Below are 27069 nucleotides of genomic sequence, written 5' to 3' on the forward strand. Positions count from 1 at the left end.
TTCCAGCCCTTTTTGTGATCTGCCACTCATGGTTTATGGGGAAAAGTCAAATGTAGAGATGGCCAAATATGCATCCCTTTTGGTCCCTCTGCTAGGCTCCCAGTGTGAGAGCTAGCAACAAAATCCTACACTATTTGATACATACAAATAAGGAATCTCCCCTTGGGGAAGAAATATTTTGTTAAGTAAAAGTTATTTGATATAAATGGAGGGAGAAATGAATTTGGGCAGAGGTGAGGGACAGGGGAGGGAGGGAAAGAGGAGGCTTCTGACCTTGATTGGTGCCTTGTGATGCTTCTGAGACATTCACAGCCAGCTGTCCACTGAATGAGTTCACACCCATCATCCCCGCATGGACAGAGGTGTTAGCGAGGGCTGGCAGCTGGTTGTGGTTGCGGGGGACGCTGTACAGGGCCTCTGCGATGTCAGCTGCTCTCTTCAGAATAATTTCCTGAAAGATTAAAGGAATGTCTTCATTACACCCCATCACACACCAAAGAATACCATTTGTGTGTGTGTGTGTGTGTGTGTGTGTGCGCTCGCGTGCGTGCGCGCGCGTGCGCTCGCGCATGCGTGCACACACTTACTGGATATAAGGTCCTGCACTCAGGACTTTCAGTGGCTCCATGTAGTGACTTTTATATCCTTACTGACACCTGTGAGATCATAATTGTGGCCATATTGTCATGGGGGAACTGAGGCTCCACAAGGCAAAGACTTCTCTTAAGGATATCCATTTAATTTAAGGAAAGTGCTGAGATTCATGATGCCTTTTGTTTGAATATGAGAGCTCATTATAATCAGTATATGATGATGCCAAGGGGGGGGTCCCTTCTCCTTCCCCCAATAGCACTAGAGACCCTGAGGTTACTGCTTATTGGTGGAACTCTAAGCCATGTCCCATGCTGATATCAAGGAAAGGCTGAAGATTACAGACACCCAGGGACCATGAGGGTTAGGAGGACCATTTTCTTGAACAGTGGCTCAGAAGACATAGGAAAGGAGTGAGGTTTGTTAGACTCATGATTTCCCAAGACACTTGAGTCCTGTACGTAAAATAACTACGCAGCAGAAGCAGTTAGTTCTGTTCAGGCCTCATTCTGTATTTCAGAAGAAGAAATTAAACCCCCTTTCCCCCCAAACATGCTGGAAAACCTCAGAGATAAAACACAATAACTCTCATCTTCAATTATGAGGTACTTTCCAAGAACAGATTAGTCTGAAATGGAACACTTTCGGGAAAGAGAAAATGATTCAATAGAGAAAGCAATAAAAGACTTACAAAAGAAGGAAGGACTAAATATCCCCATGCCATGTCCTATCCAAGTTCCTTATACTCCTAAGTCCTGAATATTTATATGTTTATTGCTTTCGTACCCAGAAAGGATTTGGGATCTTCAGCTAAGGGACGAAGAGCACATGGGGCCAGAACTCTCACCTGGTTGTTGTGTGGCATCCCATACAGGGCCTCCACCAGATCCGCAGCCCGCTTGAGGATCACTTCCTGTCAAGAAAAAAAGCAGATGCAGTCCTCTGAGTGATGGCAGATTGTCATTATCTTTTCACAGGATCACGTTTCCATCCTGCTGGCCAACTTTGCCAAGGCATGGCTATAAAATGCAGCAGCTTGTGGATCCCCCGAATGGTGTTAAATCGCCAGCCCACCTTTGTTCACACACACACTTCATTGAGTCAAAAGGTGAGCATTATTGGTACAGCAAGATAAAATCCATCACTCAATATAGTCTGCTATAGGCAGGCTAAAGCGCTCATATGGTTATTGCTGAATACAATTCCGAGGTCATTTGCTAAATTACTACAATCGATGTCATCTAGTGTATGTTATGAATCCATAAGATGTGTTTATTTTGCGCTTAATTGCTTATTCCAGAAACCATGACCTTATCAGACAGGTCATTTTCCAGGAATTTCTAATCAATCTTCAGCCACTAGGAGCATGTAGCATTAAACTTCTTTTGTTTGTCTCTGCTGTATGGAGAGCCGTGCTATAGGGGTGTGATTCAGTATACCCACCTACAGAGGGAATATACCGTTTGTCAAAGGCTCTTACCGAACGATTCTCCTGTCCCCCAAAGCCCTCTGCACCAAGTTCATGACTGGTAGCATCTGTTTCTTTGATAGCAATTCTCGTTGACAGCCACCTCACAATGGTTTGCCACTCCCTCCCTTTGCTCTCTCATTCTTACCCCCGACTTGATATGCTTCTTATTCTGGTTGAAGAAAAAAACAGCTCTCTCTCTTATTAAGGTAGGCTTCCACATTTAGTCTGCATGGCTGTAGTAAATTGGGAAACTACAAAAAGACACATTCTGAGAAAAATAATTCATTCTCTCTTTATTTTTTCCTAATTGTCTGCAGATTTGCTCCATACTCAGAACTGGAAAGCAAAATAAAGCGAGGTTTGATGCATATGAAAATGAAGTTCAGCAGAGAATCATCCCAAGGATGTGGGGTGAGGGTCAGAGGTGGCTTGTCAAGAGATCTGTTTACTATTTCTCACTGTTGGTAGAGTTGTGAACTGAAGTTGAAGTTTCAACAGGCCATGTATTCAAGTTTTACATGGAGAAGCAATGTGTTCACTTTTCATTTATTGCAGACACTGCTCAGAAAATAGAGATATAATTGTATTCATTTTGCTGTCACCATAGCCTCTTCAAAAATCTTTGAACAACTCTTGAGATGACAAGCTTTTAGATACATATTAGCATTTTTTTTCCAATTTTCAATTTTCCGTCATATAAAACAGTTGTCATACTATAGTAACTACTTATGTCATATATAATGTCCTAAATTCAAAAATGAGATGAGAGGGGTTTTTAGTTTTCAATAAACATTTTTGCTTGCTTTAAGATGTTAGAACCCATTTCTGAAACAATTCAGGTGATTTTTCATGTAGGGGGTGATTGCATTATTTAATCAATGGGGTTTGGGCCAATATATCTGAAATCTTCCTTTACTGTTTAATGCAGGCTACAAGATAATTTACCACTTTTTTGTTTGCAGTATTGTTTGACCACAGCGGTTAATAATTTACTATGGTGCAGGCACACTAAACCCTATCCCCAGATCAAATTCAGCTTGTGACACTTTCACTGAAATCTCATGGCTTTATCTGGCTCTGAGGAAAGATTAAAACAGGACAGAATCAAGTTGGTTTATTTATGAAAATTTGACATCTCTGGGTCTATGTTCATTTGTTTCTTTAAATAAATGTATATGCCAATATTTGGGCACAGCAGAGAAGGTATTTTTCTATCTTTGTATTTTAAAGGAAAAATACAAGTCTCCTTCTTTGTCTAAAGCATGATTACGTATAATAAGGTGGCATACTTGGGAATTCAACCTTGCAACATGATAATTGGGGATTTACAGCAGTTCTCTTTAATTCAATGAATTCAAGAAGGAAGCAATTTCAAAATGAATGCCAAGATTTTGGAAGTTTTTGTAAACGTAAAACTTCCATCTCCGGGGAGATGTGTATACACACACACACACACACACACACACACACACACACACACACTTTTGGTGGTAATGTTTTTCAACAATATAATCCACTTGGTATTACAGTATCATAGTCTTATCATGGTCTCATCCTTTGAATTTTGTTTCCCGATTCATCTCCAGTGCTGCCTTCTTGACCCACTATGGGACGGCATGTTTTCCCACCCAGCACATGGCTATCAGTGTGGCATCAGCACAGTGTCATATGAAGCCAGCATCTTGAATTTGGGGAAAGTGAATTTGGATTTCTCGTCCAGAAAGCTGTGTTCTCAAGTGATAGCTCACCCAATTGAAAGTAGCCTTCACTGGAGTATCAGCTTTGGGGTTTACGGGATACTCCAGCATTTGGTTTAGCAGAGTCAGTATGGTTCAGCTTCTGTTAGTTACTTGTGCAAATGCGAAGGAGGAAGGACGTTTCTGGGTCCTCTATGAGTTAGTGCCATAGACCTGCAAGGTGCTTGGATTTCGGTGACCAGAAAATTGCTCTCACCTCCATGTCATTGCGTTCCCAGTGAACTAGCCCCCAGGCATGTTTGTGTTGGGGATCTAATATATTGCCTTTCAATCAGAGCTGAGAGCCACTGAGCACACAGACAGAACATGACGAGCAGGTCAGGAAAGCAATAAAGATTTTACAGAGCTGTCCAAGGTGCTAAATTTACTCAATAATGGGTTTGGCACCATAGTGTTAACCTCTCATTTACTACCAGTTTGAGGGACTAAATTGAAGTAGCTGACTTCATTTACCTTGAAATGTATATTTTATGACATTATGTAAGTAGATTGAAAGGGCACCGCAGTTTTAACAATTCAAAGGCTAAAGCATGTTTAAGATGAAACTTGAATATTTATTATATATTGCACTTAAAGTATATAGAATGTTAAAATGTATTGATTAAATTTGTAAAAGGCATTATAAAAATGACAGGTAGTATAAAAGATATATGCCTTTTAAAATCAAATTGATAGTGTGTGCCATCTCTTCTGTGGTCACAAGTGTAATTTTTTTGCAGTTTTATATGGTAATTTGAAAAATCTGTAATTTCACATTAGGAAATAATTGAGCCTGGGATGTTTTAACGGAAAGAAATTTCCCATCAGGGAAAGAATTGGGTATTTCATACAGTTTTTTTGTCTCTGAAATTATTCCTCAAGTCCTATCTTACTGGCACTAGGTGGGAGGGTAGTATAAAGAGCCTTCAATTCTAATATTCAGTTTCAATGCTTCTGAAGAGAGGGAGCACTTGGATAGCACTAATACCTAATTTTTCAAAGCATTTATTTGTCAGGAGAGATTTGTCTCTTTTTTCCATAATGTCAAAATGTCTCCCTGCTTGCAGTTTTAAACATAAGTGTAGAGATTAGAGTCTTCCAAGATAATTAATCTGATCCTAGGATTAAAAAAAAAAATCGTGCTTAGGAATTCAAAGACCAACACTAATATCCTAAATATTGAAAATCCCAAGAGTCTCCTTAAGAGGTGATACTTGGCCTCCAATCTACATCCTGGTCAGACCATTTTTATTTTCCTTAGATTTTTGTTTCTTTTAAATAAGCAGAAAATATTTATTCTTTAAAACAACTTTCCACTGATCTGTTTCTTCTCACTATTAAAACGTGTATTTTGTCTTATAATGATCATGGATACTAGTGGGTAGAAGATATGTAAAGAAAAAGTGCATATGTTATAGATTCAATGTACTGTGATCCTACAGGAGAACTAAAGAGGCAGACTCAAGAAGTGGGGTTCCAAAAAAGTAAAAATAAATAAAAAATAAAAAAAGAAGTGGGGTTCCCAGGAATGAATCAAGTGTAGTGGTTATGGGCTTTCTCTATGATTTGGGTATGTTAAATAGGATACAAAGAGAAACTTCAGTTTCACTGTACTGCAATCCAGTTAGCTGGGGGAGTGTCATGTCAGCTTCTAATGGCCTAGGTCACCATCTGTGACTCTTGTTCTTCAACACTCTGAAGGTTTGTTGTCCTTCCAGCCGTTCCCAGGTTCTGCATGGGTGACCAAGATCTCCCTCACCTGCTGGTTGGCCCTCTTTAGCCAATCTTGTCTCCCCACATGTTTGGAGAGTTGTTCTCATTTCTGGTTCAGGCAACCCTCCTGAGCCTAGAATGAAAACAGATGACTCCTGCCTTCCATCTCTGTACTCCCCACCTCTTTTTCCTTTCCTTCAGTGGGGTGGCCATGTGCAACACCTCCTACTCCCGAGAGATGGGTACAGAAGGGAGTAGTGATGATACAGTAAAGAGATAGCCATCCCTTGCTAAAAGTGGGATATGAACTCATTCAGTCTTCTCGGGGAGCCTTGCTCAAGGTACTGTTCACATTACCATTTGGCAAATGAGGAAACTGAGACTGCAATTCTGCTAACTTTCCCTGGGTGATGGGTAGCTGAGCAGAGATTCAACCCAAGGCCCATTACGGATAAAAGTCTGATAGCTTGACAAGTGTGATAGCCTGCCAGTAATCATTCCACCTTTACTGATCTCTCTTTTATATTTTTGCCTTGAAAATATTGTTGACCATCCAGGCCACCCAGGATGGTACAAAGTCCATGCCAAAAGTCATTCAAATGTAAGCCTTTGATCTCCACAGCTAGACTGTAGACCTCTTGTAGACCTTAAACATATCTGTTTCTCCTTTACAAGCTTCCAGAACCATGCTCAAGAAAACACAGGTGACTGTGAAATTCCTGGTGAAGAGTTCATTCTGAGATACCATCATGAATTTAAAAGTACATGGCTAAATTTATATGCTGAAACGACAGTTATATATTTAGTACAGTTTATAAAAGCAGACTTAAATTTGGTGTTCTATTTGACTCACAACTTTTTTAATCCAGTATATAAATTCCCGAAGGCCACATTTTGATCACTGATTTTTATATCACTTTACTTTTATGAATTTGCTCCCTCCTGCTGCCTTGTGCTTATGTTTTAATTTTGTGATTAATATAATGAATCATATCTGGGACAGACATTATCTCAAGTTAGAAACTGCCAGCCACATGAGGTTGGTCTTGATGTACATCAGTCTCTTATTAACTGTCCTCTCTAAAGGAGTATGGAATAGGTATTTTCACATTAAGAGAAAGCTGCCTTGAGAACCAGGCATATATGTCAACTATGCTAGTTCAACTTGCCTTCAATTGCATGACAGTAAGGTCTCTGAAGGATAGTCACCATCTATGGGACTCTTCTCTAGCATTTGACCTCAAATGTGTAGCTAGTATGTATTCAGGCCTAGGCTGAAAGTGAAGGTTTTCCAAATGAATACTCTTGCACCCACTTACAAGCCCAATTCAATGTTTTGAGTGACTCAGACACCGATGAGTGGGAAGACAGTCTGAACTGTCTGTCTTTCATGCCCAGCACATCTAAGCCAGCTCATAAAGTTGGTGGACACCAATTTACCAACTCCACATTAACTTTCAGGTCTCAGCATTCGATTTTGAGAGTATGGGGATTCCCTCATCAGAGTAAGGCCAAGAGATACCTTCGGAAATGGGGAGAATGGCATTTGGTGGGCTGTACGTTCCTCTGACTGGGAGAAAATATTTTATGTGATGTAGAAAAAAAAAGGAGATGATAAACAACAAACATCAGTTATCAAAGTTGAGGGAGTTGGGTGAATTCTGAGAAAACTGTGCAACACTTTCTGGTTTCCGCACATTCCCCTGTATCAGTTTATCATCAATATACTTTAGCTTATCAGAAATCCATAAGGCAGTGAGCTAGACATCAGCAGTGTGCCACGGGGTGGAAAAATCACTCCTGATCCAAAGACGATACACATTTACCAATGAAATAAGCATTGATTTCACTGGCTGCCTCACACGAGAGTTTATTGAAGGACCCAGATTTGGCCCGGCTCTTTCAAGTTCTAGTTCTTCCCTCACTTGCTTCTCAAAATCTGGGTGATATTACTAATTGCAAAGGCCAAATGCTAAACAAATTGATTAGAAGATTCCAGCAGCCCTTCTCCCACCGAGCTGGATGGATCACACAATAAACACTGGTTGGACTGAGATGCATTTCTGTGGAGGATAATTTTATATCCCAACTTCCTCTGTATTTATTCAGCCAAATGGAAAATTCCACGATGGTAGGCTCTGCGTTCTAAAACATCAGTATAATAAGGGCAGTGAGGGGACAAACGAGTGAAATAAACCAAAATAACACTTGGGCACTGCTTAGTTGCCGATCCGCTGAGACATTCTTCACATTAAATTTTTTTTTTCTTGTAATATGAACTTCTTGAAATAGAGCTTACCGCAGATCATTAGAGGCCTTTAGTGTCATACTTTAAACACTCTTTACTCAGAAGCCCTATGACTGAGAAGAGTCACTTACATTTAGCATGGATATAATTAAGCGTGTTTCTGTTGAAAGGGGCATTCTCATTATGGCTAAGGACCACTTTAGAGTAAATTGAAATGGAAAGGAGGTGCACAGAGGAGGTGTATGTAGCAAGTGGATACTTCCAGGGAGGCATAAAATGCCAAATGTGTAACAATTATATTTTACAGCCCTGCTCTCTAAAGACTTCATAGTATTTTATTATATGACAACTCAGTTGAAGCTATGACTACCCTACAGAACACGCCAGTGCCTATTTGCTACCTAGAGTCTTCAAAGAGAAATGAATTCCAAACCACAATCAAAATCGGTGGCCATTTCCATAATAAGAGAATTAATTTTTTTTTAAGTCTACAGTTATTAACACCATACTCTAAGGCACCAAAGTCATTCTAGTCTAGAGAAAATGGAGGAAGGCCTGGGGATTCTTACTCAACTGTTAAGTTTATTTTATGTTAGGATTAGATGACAGTCTTCTTCTTATTTCCCAAACATATCATTACATAATATCTCCCAGCAAGGATGGAGATATACCAGAAAGCTTTTTCTACAAGAAAAACATAGGAGACTTCTGAATCATGTGAAATTAAAATAGGTTGTAAGCTAACAGAGCTATATCCACGTAAGACATCCTAACTTACATGATTGACTTTTTCAGTGGAAAGAAAAAAAAAGGGCTGTTTTCAAGCAGCTGTTATTGCCTCAATGGAAAAAAAAAAATCAATGAAAGTGAAATGAACAAGAGATTTTGTCTGAGTTGCAGTTAATACCACTGAAGAGCTATGGATATTAAAAGGTCAACAAATAAATTAGCCAGAGTGTTATGAAATGAATGATTTGGCTTATAATTTTATTGAGTGAAAATTGTTCGCTGCCTATTAGACCAGGTAATTTTTATCTGGTGCCTCAATTACTGTTCCGTAAGCAATAATACAGCTGTAAGAGCGGCTGGTTCGATCGTGTGACCTCTGAGAAGCTGGCTGGGACAGCTGACTTTGCAATGATGGATAGCCAAGCTTGGTCTCCATGAGGTGCCAAGCCTCCCTGCCTACAAGGGGGATCTCATAAAAGAAACATTACAACTTGATTCATTTTACCAAAATGTTCGACTTTTCGGGTGTCAGCAGTTCAGTGTAAATTGTAGAGCCAGGTATTCCTGGAAAGAGTTATGACAATAGCTTTCCTCCTCCTTTGGGTTTCTGAGCCTTCCCTTCTAAATGGTGTTGTGGTGGTAATTGGTGAATGAGAGCCTGGGGTGCTTCCTGCCACACATGAGGTGACAAAACAGTGTCGGCACCCTTGTGGATGTGACCTGGAGACCTCTGGCTGCCTCTGCTCATCGCGATGCATTATACTGGTTTAAGACCACTGTTCTGGGTTAGGTCCTGTGGAGTGGCCTTGGAAATCGACTTTCTGATCAGGATAAAAGGAGCTGCTGAAAGAGAAAATGCTGGACAGAGGTGCCTTTTCCAGGGGAAGGTTGTAAAGTGAACACAGGAAACAAAAGCAGCCTTGAGTCAAAATTACCCTTGAAAATCTTTTAAGTCACCTTTAAGTCATCAAGGCTAGGGCTTTCAGAGACACAAAAAAGCCAAACATTATTTCTGTTTCTTTTTGTCTTTGGGCTACGTCTTCCCTTTCTTCAAGACAAGGTGGAATAAATATCTACTTTGAAAGTAAAAGGCCACAGAGTGAGCAAAAAGATGTTTGAATATATATAATGGTTGTATGTGTGTTATGAGTGTATATAGGTACTCACGTGTAAAGGAACACAAGCATATTTATATTTACGATAAACTTCAATGATAGGAATCCTGCTAGAACTATCCTCTTCTTTTCACACACCTAAGGGGACAAGGACGTAGTTTGCGTTTGCTTCTTAAATAGTTTGACATGGGCTGGGGAGATGGCTCAGTGTTTAAACCTCTCTGCGCAAGCATGAGGGCCTGAGGTTGGGTCCCCACCACGTACAAGCTTGGGGGTGTGGCAGACAGCCTGCAACCTCAGCAATGGACGTGTGGGGACAAAATCCCCAGAGCAAACTGGCACACTGGACTAGGCGAATCACTGAGCTCTGGCTTCAAGTGAGAGACACTGATCCAGGAACTAAAGAAGGCAACAACTGATGGAGAGAGCTGATGTCAATTTAAGACCTACACACACACACACACGTGCAGGTACACCCACACACGTGTGCACACCCTCAAAGATGCATGTACACACACATGCAGGTACACTCAAAAATATGTGTGCAAACCCTCAGACGCATGTATACACACACGTTCATGTACACTCACATGTTCATGCTCTTAAAGACACATGTACACACACATGCATGTAGCTCACAAATGTGTGCACACCCTCAAAGATGCATGTATACACACATACATATACTCACACATATGTGCACACCCTCAGACACATATATACACAAATGTGCATGTACACTCACACATGTGTGCACACCCTCAAAGACTCATGCATACACACATGTGCATGTACACTCAGATGTGTCACACCCTCAAAGATATATGTATACACACATGTGCATGCACACTCATACATGTGTGCACACCCTCAAAGACATATGTCTACACATATATACATGTACACACATGCATGCACACCCTCAAAGATGCATGTATAAACATGTTCATGTACAATCACACATGAGTGCACACCCTCAAAGGCTCATGTATACACACATACATGTACACTCACACACATGTGTGCATACCCTCAAAGATGCATGTATGCACACATGCATGTACAATCACACACATGAATGCACACCCTCAACAACGCTTGTATACACCCGCACATGCATGTACAATCACACACGAGTGCACACCCTCAAAGATGCATGCATACACCCACACGTGCATGTACAACCACAATGTGTGCACATCCTCAAAGACGCATGTATGTACACACATACACACACACACTTCTGAGCATCACTGGCTATCCAGAAAAACCCTACCAGTGAAGCATGGCTGCCCGAGGCTTTACAGTTGTCCTGCTCACATCTGCAGTTAAAATCCTCTGCCTCAAGAGTGCTGGGGCTCCGGACTTCTTCCATGTGTGCTTAACTGAAGTGTTGCTTGGGGGCTGAAAACAGTGAGCGAGGCCTCTGACCTTGCCTGTGCACCAACAGGGTACCATCTTGAAGAGGGTGCCAGCTGGCTGGAAATGAATTTAGCCCTTGATCTCCCCATTACTTCTTGCACTCATGTGTAATTGTAGCCAATGTCCCTATACAGGGGGTGGGTATGAAGCAGATTAAACCAAATTCTCCTCAGCAAGAGCTCAGGGATCACCAAGCACTAGAAAGAGTTCTGGAGTTAGGCTGCTGGATAACTGATCTGATGAGTGCTCACCACATGACTCTCTGCAGCTAACCCGCGTTCTCTCTCTCCACAGTTTGTCCAGGAGGGTTTTTAATCCTTGCTGCCACTTTCACCCAGCTCAGCCATTTGTGATGTAACCTGAATCGATGCCACCACTTCCCTTTTCTTCTTCTCCAAGTTTGAGAGACTTTTTTTTTTTAATTTATTTGAGAGCGACAGACACAAAGAGAAAGACAGATAGAGGGAGAGAGAGAATGGGCGCGCCAGGGCTTCCAGCCTCTGCAAACGAACTCCAGACACGTGTGCTCCCTTGTGCATCTGGCTAACGTGGGACCTGGGGAACCGAGCCTTGAACCGGGGTCCTTAGGCTTCACAGGCAAGTGCTTAACCACTAAGCCATCTCTCCAGCCCAGGTTTGAGAGACTTTGACACTAGTGTACAAAACCGCTTCTCCTTAAAATTCAATTAGTACAGTTTAGCAGTTTAAAAAAGATCACCTCAAATAGGCCACTAAGGAGATTCTAAATATCATGTTCATGCATCCTCTTCTGCATTTTTCTGATCAAGAATTACTTTTGAGTTTGGTATTACTGGGGTCAGGGTACATATTTGGCTCATCAACAAATACAGTTTTAGTCTCTTTTACTTTACCTGCTTTGAGAAAAATTCTTGTGTGTGTATATCTTTATGCCTCAGGTAGCAAAATTATATCAAAGAAAGGATACAGGAATTATTTAATGTTACTGAACTAAAAGATACTACTATACCTATAATGGTGAAACAGAATACTTAACAGAATATTTATGAATTTCTGTTGGCTTTGTTAATTGAGTATGACTACAAAATATGTAATAAAAAAAAGCATTGATCATAACAAAAAAAATCAACCTAGGAGATAGTGGTTGCTAAAAGGGGCTCTGAATCTTGGCACTCAAATCCATGCATGGCTACATATGGCCAATATAAACACGCACCTCAGTTTCCTTACCTGTAAAGCAGGGTCAATATTAGCACCTGCTTTGGTAGATTTCAGTTGGTGCTTATCAAGCAATACGGATCCACGTTATTAATCCCCCACTTATTCTTACTTATTCACTTATTCACTTATTCTGTAGAGACGTTTATCAACACGTGTGCCTTCTTGCATCCGATACGCATTATGATAGAGATGCAGTCCCATTTGCAAAGCACTGTAACTAGGTCTGGAGAGAGGGCTCAGTGGCTAAGGCACTTTTCTGCAAAGCCTAATGACCACTCTTCAATTCCCCAGTACCCATATAAAGTCATATACACAAAGCAGTGCATGCATCTCAAGCTCATTTGCAATGGCTGGAGGCCCTGGCATGCCCATTCTCTCTCCCTCTCTCTGTAAATAAACAAACAAAAATATTTTTAAATACTTTAACTGCTTCTGAGTGCAGTGATAGTGAGAAGAATGGTGAGACAGAGAGCCTCCATTTAGTAGCTACATAAATTTGTACAGATCACTTGTCCCTTTTGAGTCACTGTTTGTTCATCTCTAAAATGGACATGATGTGATTGTAACAGGCAGAGTGACTTATGACAACATAACTCAACTAAAAGATCTAAAGAGAGAAGTCATGGAGGGAAGCAGAAAATATTATAGTTTTTGTGGGGGTTGTGCGGCTTTGGGGTAAAGCTATAACCTCTTTCTCCAGAAAAGTTATATGCAGAGGCATGTGTACATGTGCGTAGCAATAGGATGCACTGTGTACAGGGTGGGGATTCTATCCACGACTTCAGAAATGCACAGATCTAGGCTAAACTTTCTAAATAAAAGGAGCACGAAGCGCTGGGACGACCAAGCTTCCCCTATGCTGAGCACATTATCAAAACAGGGAGATGGAATTTGCCTGGAAGTTTTCTGGCAGATGTAGAGGAGGGAGGGGGAAGCAGAATGCATTCCATCGTTTGTGTTTTTGACAAGAGAACGCAGAGACAAAATGTCTCCTGGGATCAAATTCAAGTGGAGTTTTTCCTAAGGGTTTAAGATACCATAAGACTTTGTTTTTGTGTTTCTGAGTGGGATCACTTTCATTTGGGGAGATGTTAATGGAGTTTCCTTCAATTAGACAAGTTACACAGGGGATGCAAGGAGGAAAGAAGTGTGTATCACAGAAGATGAGCATGTAGGGTTCTACTTATTCTTTGCTGGAATAAATCCTTAGTCATTCCCCTTTTCTGCTAGGAGACAATGTGGTTATGCAAAGATTTCTTATTTGTGTTTTCACTGATGCAACTGCAGGTTTTGAATTACTGATAGTCTTTGCATAAAGACTAAGACAATAAAAGCATAATTAGAATACATCGTATACCGCCAACTCCGGCTTTATTTTGCCCCAGCTCTGTATTTATGATAAATCGCTAAGTGCGAATGCTCTTTAGGGAGGGTGATTTTGGGTCTCATCTCTCCACTGAGCAAAAACAGTGCCTGTGACGAGAGTCTGAATTTCAATATTGCAAGTGTACAGTTGAACTGAATAATATTTGGCACAATGCAGGGAACAACTGAGCCACTAAATGGCTGATTTACTAAATTATTATTAGATGAGCCCTTGCTGTTCCAAACGAAAGTGCAGTCCCTGTCTTTCTTCATGGTGTGTTCAAATTGTTCTGTGTTTAAATATTCAGCATGAGGCTAATGTGAACTGATGAACTGAGACTATAAACATTCACTTTCAATACAGATAGAGCGACAGAGAGGCAACATATCATGTGGCCCGTGGAGGTGAAAATGATTTATACTTAAGGATGCTGCTGACTCCTTCCATTACTTTAAGGTACTCTTAATTAGCCCAATGTTTGAAAATGACTAATTCCCACGTACAGGAAGAATAGCTTTGGGGAGAAGATTTCCAAATGCCAATGAAGACCAGAGTGCCATGAGAACTTCCTACCTCAGTGATTCCAAACCCCGAGTTCTCTCTTATTTTTCTTCCCATGGTCAGCTCCACAGCACCAGGGTGAGTCAAAACAACTATGGTGTTTGACATTGGCTGTGGTTCTTTTCCCCATCCAAATAGTGCACAACCCATGGCTCCTGCCATCCGTGCCCTGCACCCACTCAAGCACCCTCGCAGCCCATACCTGCTCCCCAGCCCCCCCAACCCCTGATCTCACTGGCTTCTTCATGGACACCTGCTGGAGTGGACCACCACCCTCTTTTCCTTGGCAAAAATTGAAGCCCTCCTGTCTTGTCCCCTTGGAGGGCAGTTATGGGCAAGCACTTAAAATACTGTGATCACTTACAGTAGATTAGAATTTTTTATTGGTGCTGTGTTTCCATAGCAACACGAAGACAGCAGATGACTTAAGCTAGGCTTGCAAAGCAAAAGGCTGCTCATCTGGCAGTTAAAATGAATACAGTTCATTTCCCAAGTTTCCCATATGGACTCTTAGTGTATGGTAATGAGGAGACCATATGGCGAGAGAAAATGCGGTGAGAACAATTGGGTTCCACGGGCTGACTGGGAAGTTGGGACAGAGACCCGAGTGAGAAAAGCTGCTGTGCTCTCTGGGTTCAAGGTCTGGCTGAGGTCTGTTTGGGGTGGTTGTTTTCCATAGGGATTTTGAGTTTCTTAATCCATTCCTTAATATTTCTGCTGTGCGAAATGACAAACATCTTGCAAATTTTGCAATATCATCCATCACACACTGTCAGCAGTGTTTGCAAATCTGACTTGCAAGATCTTTTAAATGTGTTTTCTTACAAGGCAACAGTACCAAGTTTTTAGACAAAGTGCAGGGAAATTTAAGCACTTCTGACAAGCAGAAACATTAACAGTAATCATTTTAAAAACACTCACATCTTTTTGCCTGCATGTTTAGCTGTAAATAATGCTAGAATGTATAAAAGCTTTAAAGTAAAAATGTAATAAATACTTTTTATTATGTTTCATAAGGGATAAAAAAAAATGCTTGGAGCCACGTATACATGCTGTCTCTCCATGCAAATGTATAGAGATGGATGGCTCCTGCTCTTCCCATTACTAACCATACTGGGAACCTGGAGGACAGCTTGAGAAGAGCTGTACAGTCAATTCTACACTACATATGCTTCATAAAAGATGAATATAAATGCATTAGTTAGACACAGTGAGCTAAATTAGAAGGTCAGGCAGGGCTGGGAGGGCTGAAAAATCACACGACCAATGAGTGTAATTACTCTTTTTTAAGTCTATTAAGTGGTGTTGTTGTACCCAGGCTCTGGGGTATAGGACATGAAGAATAAGATAAAGTAATGTGTATTTATTACTCCCTCTGGATCAATTTGCTAGATATTTTCAGCTCCATAAAGCAAAATACACAAATGTGGCCTTTGTTGCTTTCCTCAAACTGCTTTATTTTCTCTAAAAGAGGGACTGGCTCTTGGAAGAAAATACTGTTTTCCTGGTGAAGGTTTCTATACCAGAGCCTTTTGGTGGGGTTTGGAGGGGGTGGGGCATGAGGAAAGGCTGTGGGAGAGTCAAAGGGAGCTGGTAAGGTGCTGGTGAGAAGACACCCATAGTCTCCAGGCAGAATGGTTTGAGTGATCACACCAGAAGGACAGGTGGGAAGTCAATTTAGTTAGCTTTTGAGCGCACAGACCCGAGTCCAAACCTTATCTTTCTGGTTTGCCAGCTATGGTGGTGTAGCAATCACCAGAGCTCTGGGGACTCTGATGCCTCCTATGTGGAATGTAAGATAGATGCCATGCACAGGTCCCCACTTACTGGCGTCTCCCCATTTGCTGGGAACACCACTGTGTACAAAGATGCCATTGACTCCTAATGCTGGTGGAGCAGCTGCTTGTGGGAGAAGAAAGCTCAGGTTGAGGGAGGATCTGCGTACAGCGGGTCCCAGGTCTTCTTGGCCGGCTCCTCACCTAGCTGGCTCGAGAGTCCATTCTCTTGGACTCTCTGCTTTGCAGCAGCCTTGATGGAGCTGCACTAGATTTGCAAGAGGCATGAAACAAACACACCCTGGCTCCCAAGGACTGCTTGCTCTACCTGTGAGCTGATGTTCACAGGCCAACCCTGAAGAGAAACAGCAAGTTAAAGGGGAAGCGCGCTGGCCCTTGAAGCCAAGAGAGCTCTTTGCTCAATGTTTCTGGACTGCATCACTGTAGACATCAGTCTCAGCTCCTGATGGACCACAGTCCCCACCCCCTCACCTCATGATTAGAGGAAGCCAACCTTGATCCCACAGTCACACGTTCCTCCCCCTCCTGCAGGACCCAAAGAAGAAGGCAGTCTGTGTGAGAGAGAACAGAATGCTGACATAAAGACCTTAGCCTGCCCTTCTCCGGGTGCAGATTAAAAACAAAAGAAAAAAGAAAAAAGAAAAAAACAAAACAAAACAAACAAAAAAAACTTCTAGGGTTCACATTATTATAGTATTTTAAATTTTTATGCATAGCAACTATAACTGATGGTGACTTTCAGAGACAAAATACTTTTTCGGCTCGCTCCTGTTTCCCTGTTTGGTAAATGGGGGAGACGTCTCCTTTTCTAACTTCCTTCACAAGAGGGGCTCCAGTAAAACAAAACACACCCAAGCTCTTTGAGGAAGCACAAGCCTGTACACAAAGGCATATTATTATGGAAAGCTGTCTGCTTGGTCTTTGGAGCTGTTTCATTTGACAGAATATGTGGGTGGCTGTATGAATCCAGCTTTGTCTACTCACAAACACATGGGTTTAATAAAGTAGAGTTTGTTTTTTAAGGTGTGTGGTCCACAGCTCACTGAAACCCTCCTGTTTGACAAACACTGACCACGCTTCTGAGAAAGGCGGAGCCCATTTTTATCCTCCTAACAATGGACAGTGGGGGCATAAATCTCCCAAGCGCACAGGAATACCTTGTGCTGGCTCCATCCGCCACTTCCTGACCCTGCCCTTGAACTCCTGCTCCACCTTCACGTTCAGAGCCAAGAGGACAGCCGCTCTGCTCTGAGTCACACAGAGAGCTTCCTGGGGCGGGCTCCCACCACAGACCTTGCACAGTCCAATGGCTGGCTTCAAGCTGTGGAGTGTTTCCTTAACACACACACCTATTGTGTCCTCCATCACTCCTCCCAAACCCAGGAAGAAAGGGCTGAGCCTTTTACCATCTGCCCCCAGGGACAAAGTGACACGTGCCTGTGCTGCGTGGCCCACATTTCTGAACATCACGTACAGCTGTGAAAATGGTATTTTCTTTTTAAAGTAAGAACACAAGACCCTATATTCCAGTTGCTCTCCTTGCTTATATATAACAATGGTAAGTGCCTGGCTTCTTTAGATCTCAGTCACTAAACCAGGCTTATCTTCTCTTTCTTGAGCCATGACTTGCTCTCATGTGACTCTACGAAACCAGACAGATTAGTGTCCGTCATTTTGTAGATGAAGACATTGGGGTGCAGAAAATAAAGCACCTGTTAATCTGCCCAAGCACTGGGGGTTCCTGCTCTGCAAGGTTCCACAGAGGATCTGTCAGAAGGGGTCACTGCTACTCCAATGACAAGTAATCTCCTCCCTCCTGTTCACTGTTAGAGTAAGGACCTGACAATGCAGGAAATATCACCTTCCCCACAGACAGACAGGGAAATTGAGGCAAAGAAAGGAAAAGAAGAATTTTAGTGCTCGTAAGTGGCCCAGCCCTGACTCTCCATTCTGTCCTTACCTGCTTCCCCCACCCAGCAGACCCTGGAAGTTAAATGTTAAACCAAATCCTAACGTGAAGACATTCTCCGCATGGGCACGATGGGGAAAAATCAGCAATTATGCCCATGCCTCTTTTCTACCACAGACAAAGCTATGACACTGCCCATTTGGTGGATACACATCATGTAATCATTATCCTGTGAAGTGACCAGCATGCCCCATGGAAGCTAAGTTCCTGCTGGACAGAGGAGCCTAACGGTGTCTTCACAGAACATCTGTGCAATTGAAGGGGATGGGCTTTCACTAATATAATTAGCCCATTTCACTAGAAATAAAGTCCGGATGAGGGAGAAGAGAGGGCTCCTTTCAAACATGTGATACATCATGTGATTTCTTCCTCAGATGAAGCACTTTGCAAAACTTCTTCCCAACACAAACAATACTTCAGTTGAAGTGAGGTTGTTCTGAGAAGCTAAAGGCTGAGCCAGGTTGTTCATTTCCCCAAGGTCACAGTGGAGGACCTTTGTCTGTCACAATATGTCTACTCATTGAACATGCTCTCTTCCTCCTCACATCTGTGCATTGGCCTGAGGCGCAATGGTGTGCTGGATAGGACCTGTTCTGACAGGAGTCTCTGCCCACAAGTGCAGATGCATGCAGGTAGGATGTGGCGATGACCCAGTCCCCTAAGGATGTCCCCTGGGCTAGAAAAGATGCCAACTTCATTTTTATAAGTGTTTTATGATGATATCAGACCTGGGAATGTCACGTCTGTAAATGGATTGTGGCAAGAAAAGGACTTCTCAGTTACTCCTGTAAGATGATGATTCCCACTTTGTTCTGTTGTCAATAAGCAGTGAAAGTGTTGAGCCCACTGAATCCTCAAAGAACTCTGGCCACTTTTGTTCAATGAGCCCATTACTTTCTCTTATGATAAACTGTGCATTGTCTCCACACCAAGCCCTACTTCCTATTGCTCAGATAGGAATGTCCTCCACTATCACAAGAGATACCCAGGCATCACCAAAGGCCAATCTTCCTTCTGCACGCGTGACAGCAGCATGTTACAATATGACATGGATTAGCCTTGTGTGACGTGGGCTACTCTGACTTTAATCATGTTTAGTTTCTCAAAGGTTTTGGCTTAATTTTCCAAATACATAAGATGGCTGCGTTAGAGTTGTCTAGAGGAACAGAACCAACAGAAGGTATATTACAAAAGGGTTTTGCATGAGATTGATCATCCCAATAGTATAGGAGAAAAGAAACCCTCTCCGTTGCCTGATTTCAAGTTCTATAGTTATTCTTTCTAACAGCTCTCTCTATCCTTGCAAGAGGGAAATCCAGCTGCTATGTAGGTAAAATGCACTGTTCTTTTCCTTCTTGAGAATCAATAGGATACACTGTTGATGGGCCTATATTCCAGAGCCAAGCTGGGTAGGTAGGAATTTCAAATCAAAAAAGTTGTGTTACCTTGGGGAAATGATTCTAACCTCTCTCTGCACCATTATTTCTTTCCTGAAAATGGGAGTAACTTCAAGAGTTACTGAAGAGAGGAAATAGAAACATGCAAATTAAAATGGGCATCACAGTGCCTTGCCCAGCATTTACTTCTGTTATGCCCACATGCATTATAAAATCAAGCACACAGCTCACCAATATATAAGCTGCTTAGCTATATGAACTAACTTGTATCTTTGACAGAAAGAACATTTTGTCATTCCCAAATCCAACTTTCCAGAAAAAATATCCCAAAGAGGAGGTGTTCTGACCTTTGGCAAGCGTTCAGGGTCACCAGGATGCCGGGGAATGACCTTTTGTAACCTCTGGAAACCGTAATCAATGGTAGGTTCATTGAGGGCTGCAATGGAGAAGTCGCACAATTAGAACATTTTTTTTCAAGAAATAAAAACATGGTTTGCAATATGGATGGCACAGAAATAATTTGGAAGAAGTTCAACATTATACAAATACTTTGGAGTTCAAAGCATAAAATTTGTATATGGGAGACCTCTCTGGTAAGCGGGTCCACTATCTACTTCTGCTGTTTGCCATGGTGGGCACGGATTCACTGGAAAGAACACTGATAGCAAGCAGGTCTTAGAATGTAGGTCCTAGGGCCAAATTCTATGTTCTTATAAGTACAGAGGCAAATGGTATTTGCTGGGAGGCTTTGGGAATCACTTCATCCCAGAAGATCAGGCCAGGGTGCTGCAGTGATTGTCTGTGGTCATCGACACATCCCAGATAGCAGGAGGCCATGAGCATCTGGGGTATTCCCAGTAGATCTCAGTGACTCAATGCTTAGCGCCTATGCCGCGAGGAAGGTAGTGGCGGAAAGAAGCTGAAAAACAGGTCTTCTAGACCCTCGATAGGGAGACAGGGATTGAACATACCCTTGATTCAGGAGCCTTCCCATCAGACTCACTCACAGCATTGGTATGACTTTTAAAAATAGTTTTTGTTTATTTATTTATTGAGAGAAAGGGAAAGAGAAAAGCAGGCAGAGAGAGTGAGTATGGGCATACCAGGAGTCTGTGGAGTACTAGCTTAGAGCTGCTGAGTCTCTAAGAGTGATTCTCAAAAAAGCCTGGGAAGAACGATGTGTAATAATGTTTGCAGCTCGCAGCCTCATTGTGCCTTACTCATCCGTTCTCTTAAATTAGACCCCACGGAACGTGGTGTTGGCATTTTTGTCAGAAGTCCTCACTAGGAAGTGGGATACCTTCAGTCTGTCTTGGTAGATAAGTAGAAAACATCGCATCTAGGCTCTCTACATAGTCCCAGAATCTTCTAAGTGATGGGCAGGTGGGCAGTTGTTAAAATTCCTTTTCTTTTTTTTAGTTTAGCCAAAGTACCCAACTGCATATTTTACCCCTTCCTGAATAAAAGACAGTCCTGGTAGTTCTAACATTTAGCTATACATTAAAAAACAAGTTACCACATACTTTAGTTAAAATGCATTCCATTAACCTAAATTTTAAAAGTAAGATTCATACTACTACTAACTTTAAAAATCTGTATTAAATTCAAATAGGTCCCAAGGCTAATGGAAGCAATTTGTATACCAACCCAAACTGACTGGCCCACTTTTCAAAATACAGGTATGATAATCTTGTGGTTTTAAAAGGACATTTAAATTGAAAGACTGTGAATTTAGTACATAATTATACCAATAGAACCCTTTAACTTGTCAACTTGTAAATCTAAAAGGCTATCAATCATTTCTAAAGAGGAAATAAACCTTAAAATTTCTTGATTGACAATGCTTAGTTTTTATGTAAGGAAAAAAAAAAAAAGAGGCTGCATAAAGTGGCCAGAAATCCATTTACAAAAGTACATTGTTTTACATAGGTGAGTAAAAAGCCAATAATTATACCTCCAAAAGACATATAAATCAGAGCAAGTACTTTTTCCTCACTTGTATATTTTAAGTGAGAGTGAACTTCAAGTAACTTTTTATTAAAAAGACATTTTTTCCCAAATGTGTTCATTGAAGTTGCTAATAGAGTTGCGTTTTCATTTAAAGTAATGTAATCATTTTTGCAAATAGGAGATTTAGCCACCACCACCCTCCTTTTCCAAACACTAAACTTCCAACCTGTCTCTTGTGGAAATTAACTGAAATTACACCCAGGTGTGGCAAATCTCCCTCTAGTAGTATATGAGTTAAGGTACAATATTTATTATTGCTCCCATTTTATGAATTACTTTCTAAACCCTTGAGAAGAATTCTTTTTTTTTTCTTTTTTAAATTAGACTTGTAGAAGAAAAAGTCCTAGAACTGTTTGTGCAGGGAAGATTTTACTTATAAAAATCCATGGTATTTAATGAAGAAATGCATCCGAGACAGAAGTGAACATTGAATTTTAACTTATTCATCATATCATCTACCCATAATGCTAATTCCAGCGAAGTGTTTAACTATAAATAGTAGCTTTAGATAATGAAATATATCATTTCAGTCTCTGAACACATGTATTTAACATCCTAAAAATTATAATCCTTGATTTTTTTTTTTTTTTTTAGTGTAAGCCACCAATAAAATCCAGGTGGTTGTCCCATCCTTTCCATCATTTGCATAATCAATTTCTGTTGTAGAGACAGAAAGGTATGGTTGTTAATTGAAACACTGATATATTGAGGGGGGAAGAATGTGGTTTTCTGGCTATGAGGCAACTCACAGTAGAATGATTGACACTTATTATCAGCAATTAAAAGAATCAATTCAACTATCCTAAGGAACTAACAGCCAAAGAGCCAAGAAGAAATCCTGCCACCACTAGAGTAATTGAATTAGACATATTAAAGTCATTACTCAAAGAAAAATAAGTACCTACTCTATGGAACTAAACTCTGAGAGAGGAGCTATTTTCAACAGAGATGCAAAGGCTTCTAATTGAATTCCCATGTCTCTATGACTTGCTCTCTGCTCACACTTTCAGGTATGCTGACTTTCATGCCATGTAAGTAGAAACCCCTACCATTGACTTGTCCAGTGCCCTAGACAAGGCTCACCATCCTTAACACCAAAGAACATGGGGAGGTCTCCAGTTGCACTGGCTAGGAGAAAGGTTAATTTTTGAGTGTGATGGGCCATCTATGAACGATTGTTACTTTAAAAACAGTCCCCTGGGACTGGGGAGATGGCTGAGCAGTTAAGACGCTTGTCTGCAAAGCACAAGGACCCAGGTTTGATTCTCCAGGTCCCACATAAGCCAGATGCACATGGTGGTGCATGTGTCTGGAGTTTGTTTGCAGTGGCTAGATGCCTTGGCACACCCATTCTCTCACTTTTTCTTTCTGTCTCAAATAAATAAATAAATAAATAAATAAATAAAATCTTTTTTAAAAAAACAGCACCCTGAAAAGACACCAAATATCTGTGAAGAGAGGATTAGAACTGAATATGAAGCAGAAGAGAATGAGAGAATATTATTTAGAACAGAATATTATGCTATTCTCAAAATCAGTGTCATATGAAAAACACAGACACAATATACTGCTAGGTTACAGAGACTGCGGGCGCATATGCATACGGTTGTTATTTTTGAATGAATTTATATAGCATAAAGTGCCATGTCTCTATGTAGACTGACAAACATCACTTGTATCCAAGTAGGGAGAATACATTTTCTGGGTTTTCCACAATGAACATATATTACTTTTGTAATCGGAGAAAAAGGTTAAGAACAAGAGATTGTTTCTGAGATGGAATTTGACCTGCTTGTATAAAGTAATGACATAAGAAAGTATGCCTTAAAAGGGGTCTGTGTAGCCTTTAATAACCTTGCATAGGTTATTACAGGCCATAAGAAAATAAGTAGTATACTTTTGGCCAGTTGTATAAATATGTGACTATTCATAAACTTTCTGAAAATCAACAGAGGGAGTAACGAGGAGGAATCATAAAGAATGGTATATTTATTTCATCAGCAGGGTAGTTGTGCCTTAGGGACATACATCTACTCTGCAAGAATGTAATATAAAGTTAATTCTTCAACAAAGTGACCTCATTGTACTCAAGTGCAAGGCTCAGGAGCACCAGGAGAAATGGGACTAATCAATTTTTTTCCCTTCAAACTTGGACAATTCTGACAATTTTGTAAAAAAAAAAAAAACTTACTTAAGTATAATTAACCACAAATAAAAATGCATAACCATCTTAGGTTGAAAAAACAGAAATGACAGGTGAAGCTGAGGACTGCTAAGTCTTCAGATGATGAATGTGGCTTTATGGCTCTGCTTTGAACAAATGGCACCTCCACACCCTGGAAGGGGTCTAAGGTGGCATCACCCTAAACCTGGCATGGATCTTGGCAGAATAACATTCATTCACAGGCCTTAAAACATCCTTTGTCCCAAATAGAAAAGACTCAGTGCTGAAATCCTCAGAATAAAATGGAAGCAACAGATGCATTTTTTAAATTTACCCATTTATGAAATGATCATTTCTAGTGAGGTCCATGTGCATTTGTAGGAATTGGCTATTTTGTATTACAGTTTCCTAAGACTTTTAAAATAAACTTGCTGTAAGGAACACATTATCCAACTCAAAAGGACAGACAGAAATATTCTGACGGTAGAGTTGGGACCCAGCTCAGCCTCTCTAAGCTGGGTTCCCTACTACTCCAAAGTCCATTGCCATATCTTCCCAAGGATCACCAGTCTGCTCAACTTCTGACAAAGCATTCAGTAGGGTCTCATGACACTCAGAGGGGACATGAAATCAAACCAAGATCAGGCTACTGGGGAGCCACAATTGAATTTGACATGCCTTCCACTGACCCTTTCAAACTTGTATTCCTGGTAGACATGTATTTACTGATTACACATATTAGGGCTTCAGAGAGCTGTGTGCAGTATGCAAAGGGAATTCTGAAACTCTCTTGCAAATACAGAAAGACAGTCAGATAGTCTGAGCAGGAGAGCCAGCCTGCGGAGCAGACATGCCTGCTGAGAAATCAAGGGTCCTCTCAGCCACAGCTGCATGAGATACTGGCAATGGGCACTGGAAGCGAGGCATGCCCTCTGAGAAGTCTTCCCATGCCTAGCTGTATGTGACACTGAGTTGATGACTACAAAGAAGAAGGCCTTTCAGATGCAAAGAAGCGACTTGTTTTTGGAAAAAAAAAAAAAAAAACCAAATGAACTAAATACTTTAAAGCCTCAAACCATTTAATCTGACTGCATTGTGGCTGCTTATAAATGAGTCCAGGTTCCCTCCCAGACTCGTCCACTCTAAAGCCTGTAAAGGGAACCAGTAACTTTCCATTCCCAGCCAGTTCTTACAAGTCCTTTCTCCTCATGGGCGTCACCCCAGGTGCTGCCAAAACAGCGAAGCTCTGGTTATCCAAGACAACTGCTACAGCGTCCACATGCTCCCGTAGCATGAAATGCTATATATGCAGGAATTTAGATAATACAACTCGATTTTATGCACTAATACTAATCATAAGATTACCAAATTCAATTTACAACATCAAGTAATGAATAAACTCTGACCAGATTCATATGTGGCTTTTTTGTTTTTAAAGGAAATCCACTTCATAAATACAGCAAGTAAAAAATTCCCGTTCAGGGTATTTATTTGCAAATTAAAGTACTATTGTCAAGACAGATACATTCTCAGTCATTAAAAAAAGTGATTTTGTTCTACGCATAGTTTCCTTTTAAAGAAATCTCTCTTGTTCTATCCTCCTTCACTTCTTGCACACTAAGTTGTGTAAACAATGGAAACAGGTCTGGAGAGCCATGTTCCTGAGCACCAGAACACCAGGGAACAGGGTGCCATTCTGGCGAATGCACACACAGGGGCCTGCCTGTATAGCGCCGTAACGTATTTCTCAGGGTTTAATTTCCTTTTTTTTTTTTTTTTTAATAGTGGTGTGACATGATGTCATTCTGACTGGAAATAAAAAGAAATGCAGATTTTAGGAAGGTAATATTTATGTTCTATTGCTATTTAATGTCCAAACAAATAACGTAGACTCCATGCCAAGTAATAAATAAAAGCTCAGAGCAGAGGCAGGGATAATGGTGGCACCTGGGTCTCCCAGCTTCCCTGGTGACTACTCCGTATTTGAACTAAAGGAGTAACAGCCAAGCATTTCCCTTCTGGGCAGATCCGTTCTGGGCAGCAGAATTATTACATATGTGTTAGGCAGAGCCTTTTTTGTTCCATAATGGCCCCATTTTCCCCTTAGTCACTAAATTAACAACTAGAGGTAAACAATAAAACAGCAAGTTATCTCCATGAACCTATCTTTAAGAGTGGCTTTAAAATTTACAAATAGAGGGCTGGAGAAATGGCTCAGTGGTTAAAGGTGCTTGCTTGCAAAGCCTAGCAGCTTGGGTTCGATTCCCCAGGGTCCTCATAAAGCCAGATGCACAAAGTGGTGCATGCATCTGGAGTACGTTTCAATGGCAGGAGGCCCTGGCATGCCCATTGCCTCTCTCATCCTCTTTCTCTCTGCTTGTAAATAACTAAATATATACGTGTGTGTGTGTGTGTGTGTGTGTGTGTGTGTGTGTGTGTGTGTATACACACATCCAGAAAAACAAAGAAATGAGGTAAGTTAATAAATAGGTTGCATATATAGACATTTGGGTATCTCCTTCCCTGTCTAGATGTTTTGAACACAAGCATGGTGCCAGTCAGCTTGCCCATGGATGAGGAATACCCCCTAAGAGACCTGAAACCAAACCCGTGCAAGGTAGCCCTGCATTCACTGAGAAATGCTTTGACAGGCTAGGGTTCAGGAGCCCAAGGCTCGGAGGAGCTTCCAAGCAATTCCTGGTCCATGCAAGGCTGTAACTTCAAGAACAGAGGTGTCAAGATGGAGCCAACATGGGCAGAATTGACAATATAGGGGCCAAAGAAACACCTTGAAACTGCCTTTGAACATGACCTGACTTATTTGTAATCTTCGAATTTCTTAACTTTGAGTTGGAAACTGAAGCAAAGGAAGAATTCTTCTTTCTGTCACAGGCACAGCAGTATGTGGTGACCTGGGTGGCTCCGTTTTTACAAGGACTGGAGCCAGGGGGAAGTGTGAAACAAACACATAAGAAATACAGCTGGCAAGCCAAGATCCAGTACCATGAAGTGCTAACGTAGGGCCTCTCGGAGGGAGTGGCGAGGGGACTACCCCAGTAGTGTACTGGAGAGCAAGGAGCTTGTGTCCACTTGGGAATTAGTAATTCTCCAAAAAACAAATGTAATCACCAGGAAAAAGAAAGGAGAGTGACTCACTTTTGTTTTGCTGTTGGTGCTGTTTGTTTTTATTTTGTTCTGAGATAAAGTAGCTTTACTGTGTTTTAAATGTGTAAGCAATACATCCTTATTGTGTAAAACTTTTAAATCACCAAAGAGGATGCTCGCATAATCCCCTCACTCATGAAGAAGCATTCAGATGTTAGTATGTATGCATACTTTCAGACAGCTTCACAATACCGTTCAGTGGAAATATAAATTCTATGCCTGTTTATACCCACTTCATTTTTTTAATGGTTGTAACACATTATATTACATGGATGGCCATAATTCATGAAATATATTCTCTATTAATAAAGACATAGGGTTCCTTTTCCCAGAATTTTCATGGACTTAAGAAGAACTACAATGTATGACACTCAATAAATTTCTAGGGGGATGATTGTGCACATTTCAAGTCTTTC

The 27069-nt window shown here is 41.1% G+C and overlaps 1 protein-coding gene across 4 annotated transcripts in view; it reads right to left on the bottom strand.

Annotated features, from left to right (window-relative positions):
- Ebf1 (EBF transcription factor 1) overlaps window positions 1-27069 on the bottom strand; it is a 410419-nt gene that overhangs the window by 14271 nt on the left and 369079 nt on the right. For all 4 annotated transcript variants that reach the window (XM_045152065.1, XM_045152064.1, XM_045152063.1 and 1 more), the window contains exons 11-13: window positions 19662-19750; window positions 1439-1504; window positions 274-451 (exon numbers count right to left, since the gene is read on the bottom strand). In XM_045152065.1, the coding sequence (XP_045008000.1) occupies window positions 274-451; window positions 1439-1504; window positions 19662-19750 (333 nt within the window). The remainder of the gene's footprint in view (window positions 1-273; window positions 452-1438; window positions 1505-19661; window positions 19751-27069) is intronic.

Source organism: Jaculus jaculus, chromosome 6, assembly GCF_020740685.1.
Source record: "Jaculus jaculus isolate mJacJac1 chromosome 6, mJacJac1.mat.Y.cur, whole genome shotgun sequence".
NCBI lineage: Eukaryota > Metazoa > Chordata > Mammalia > Rodentia > Dipodidae > Jaculus > Jaculus jaculus.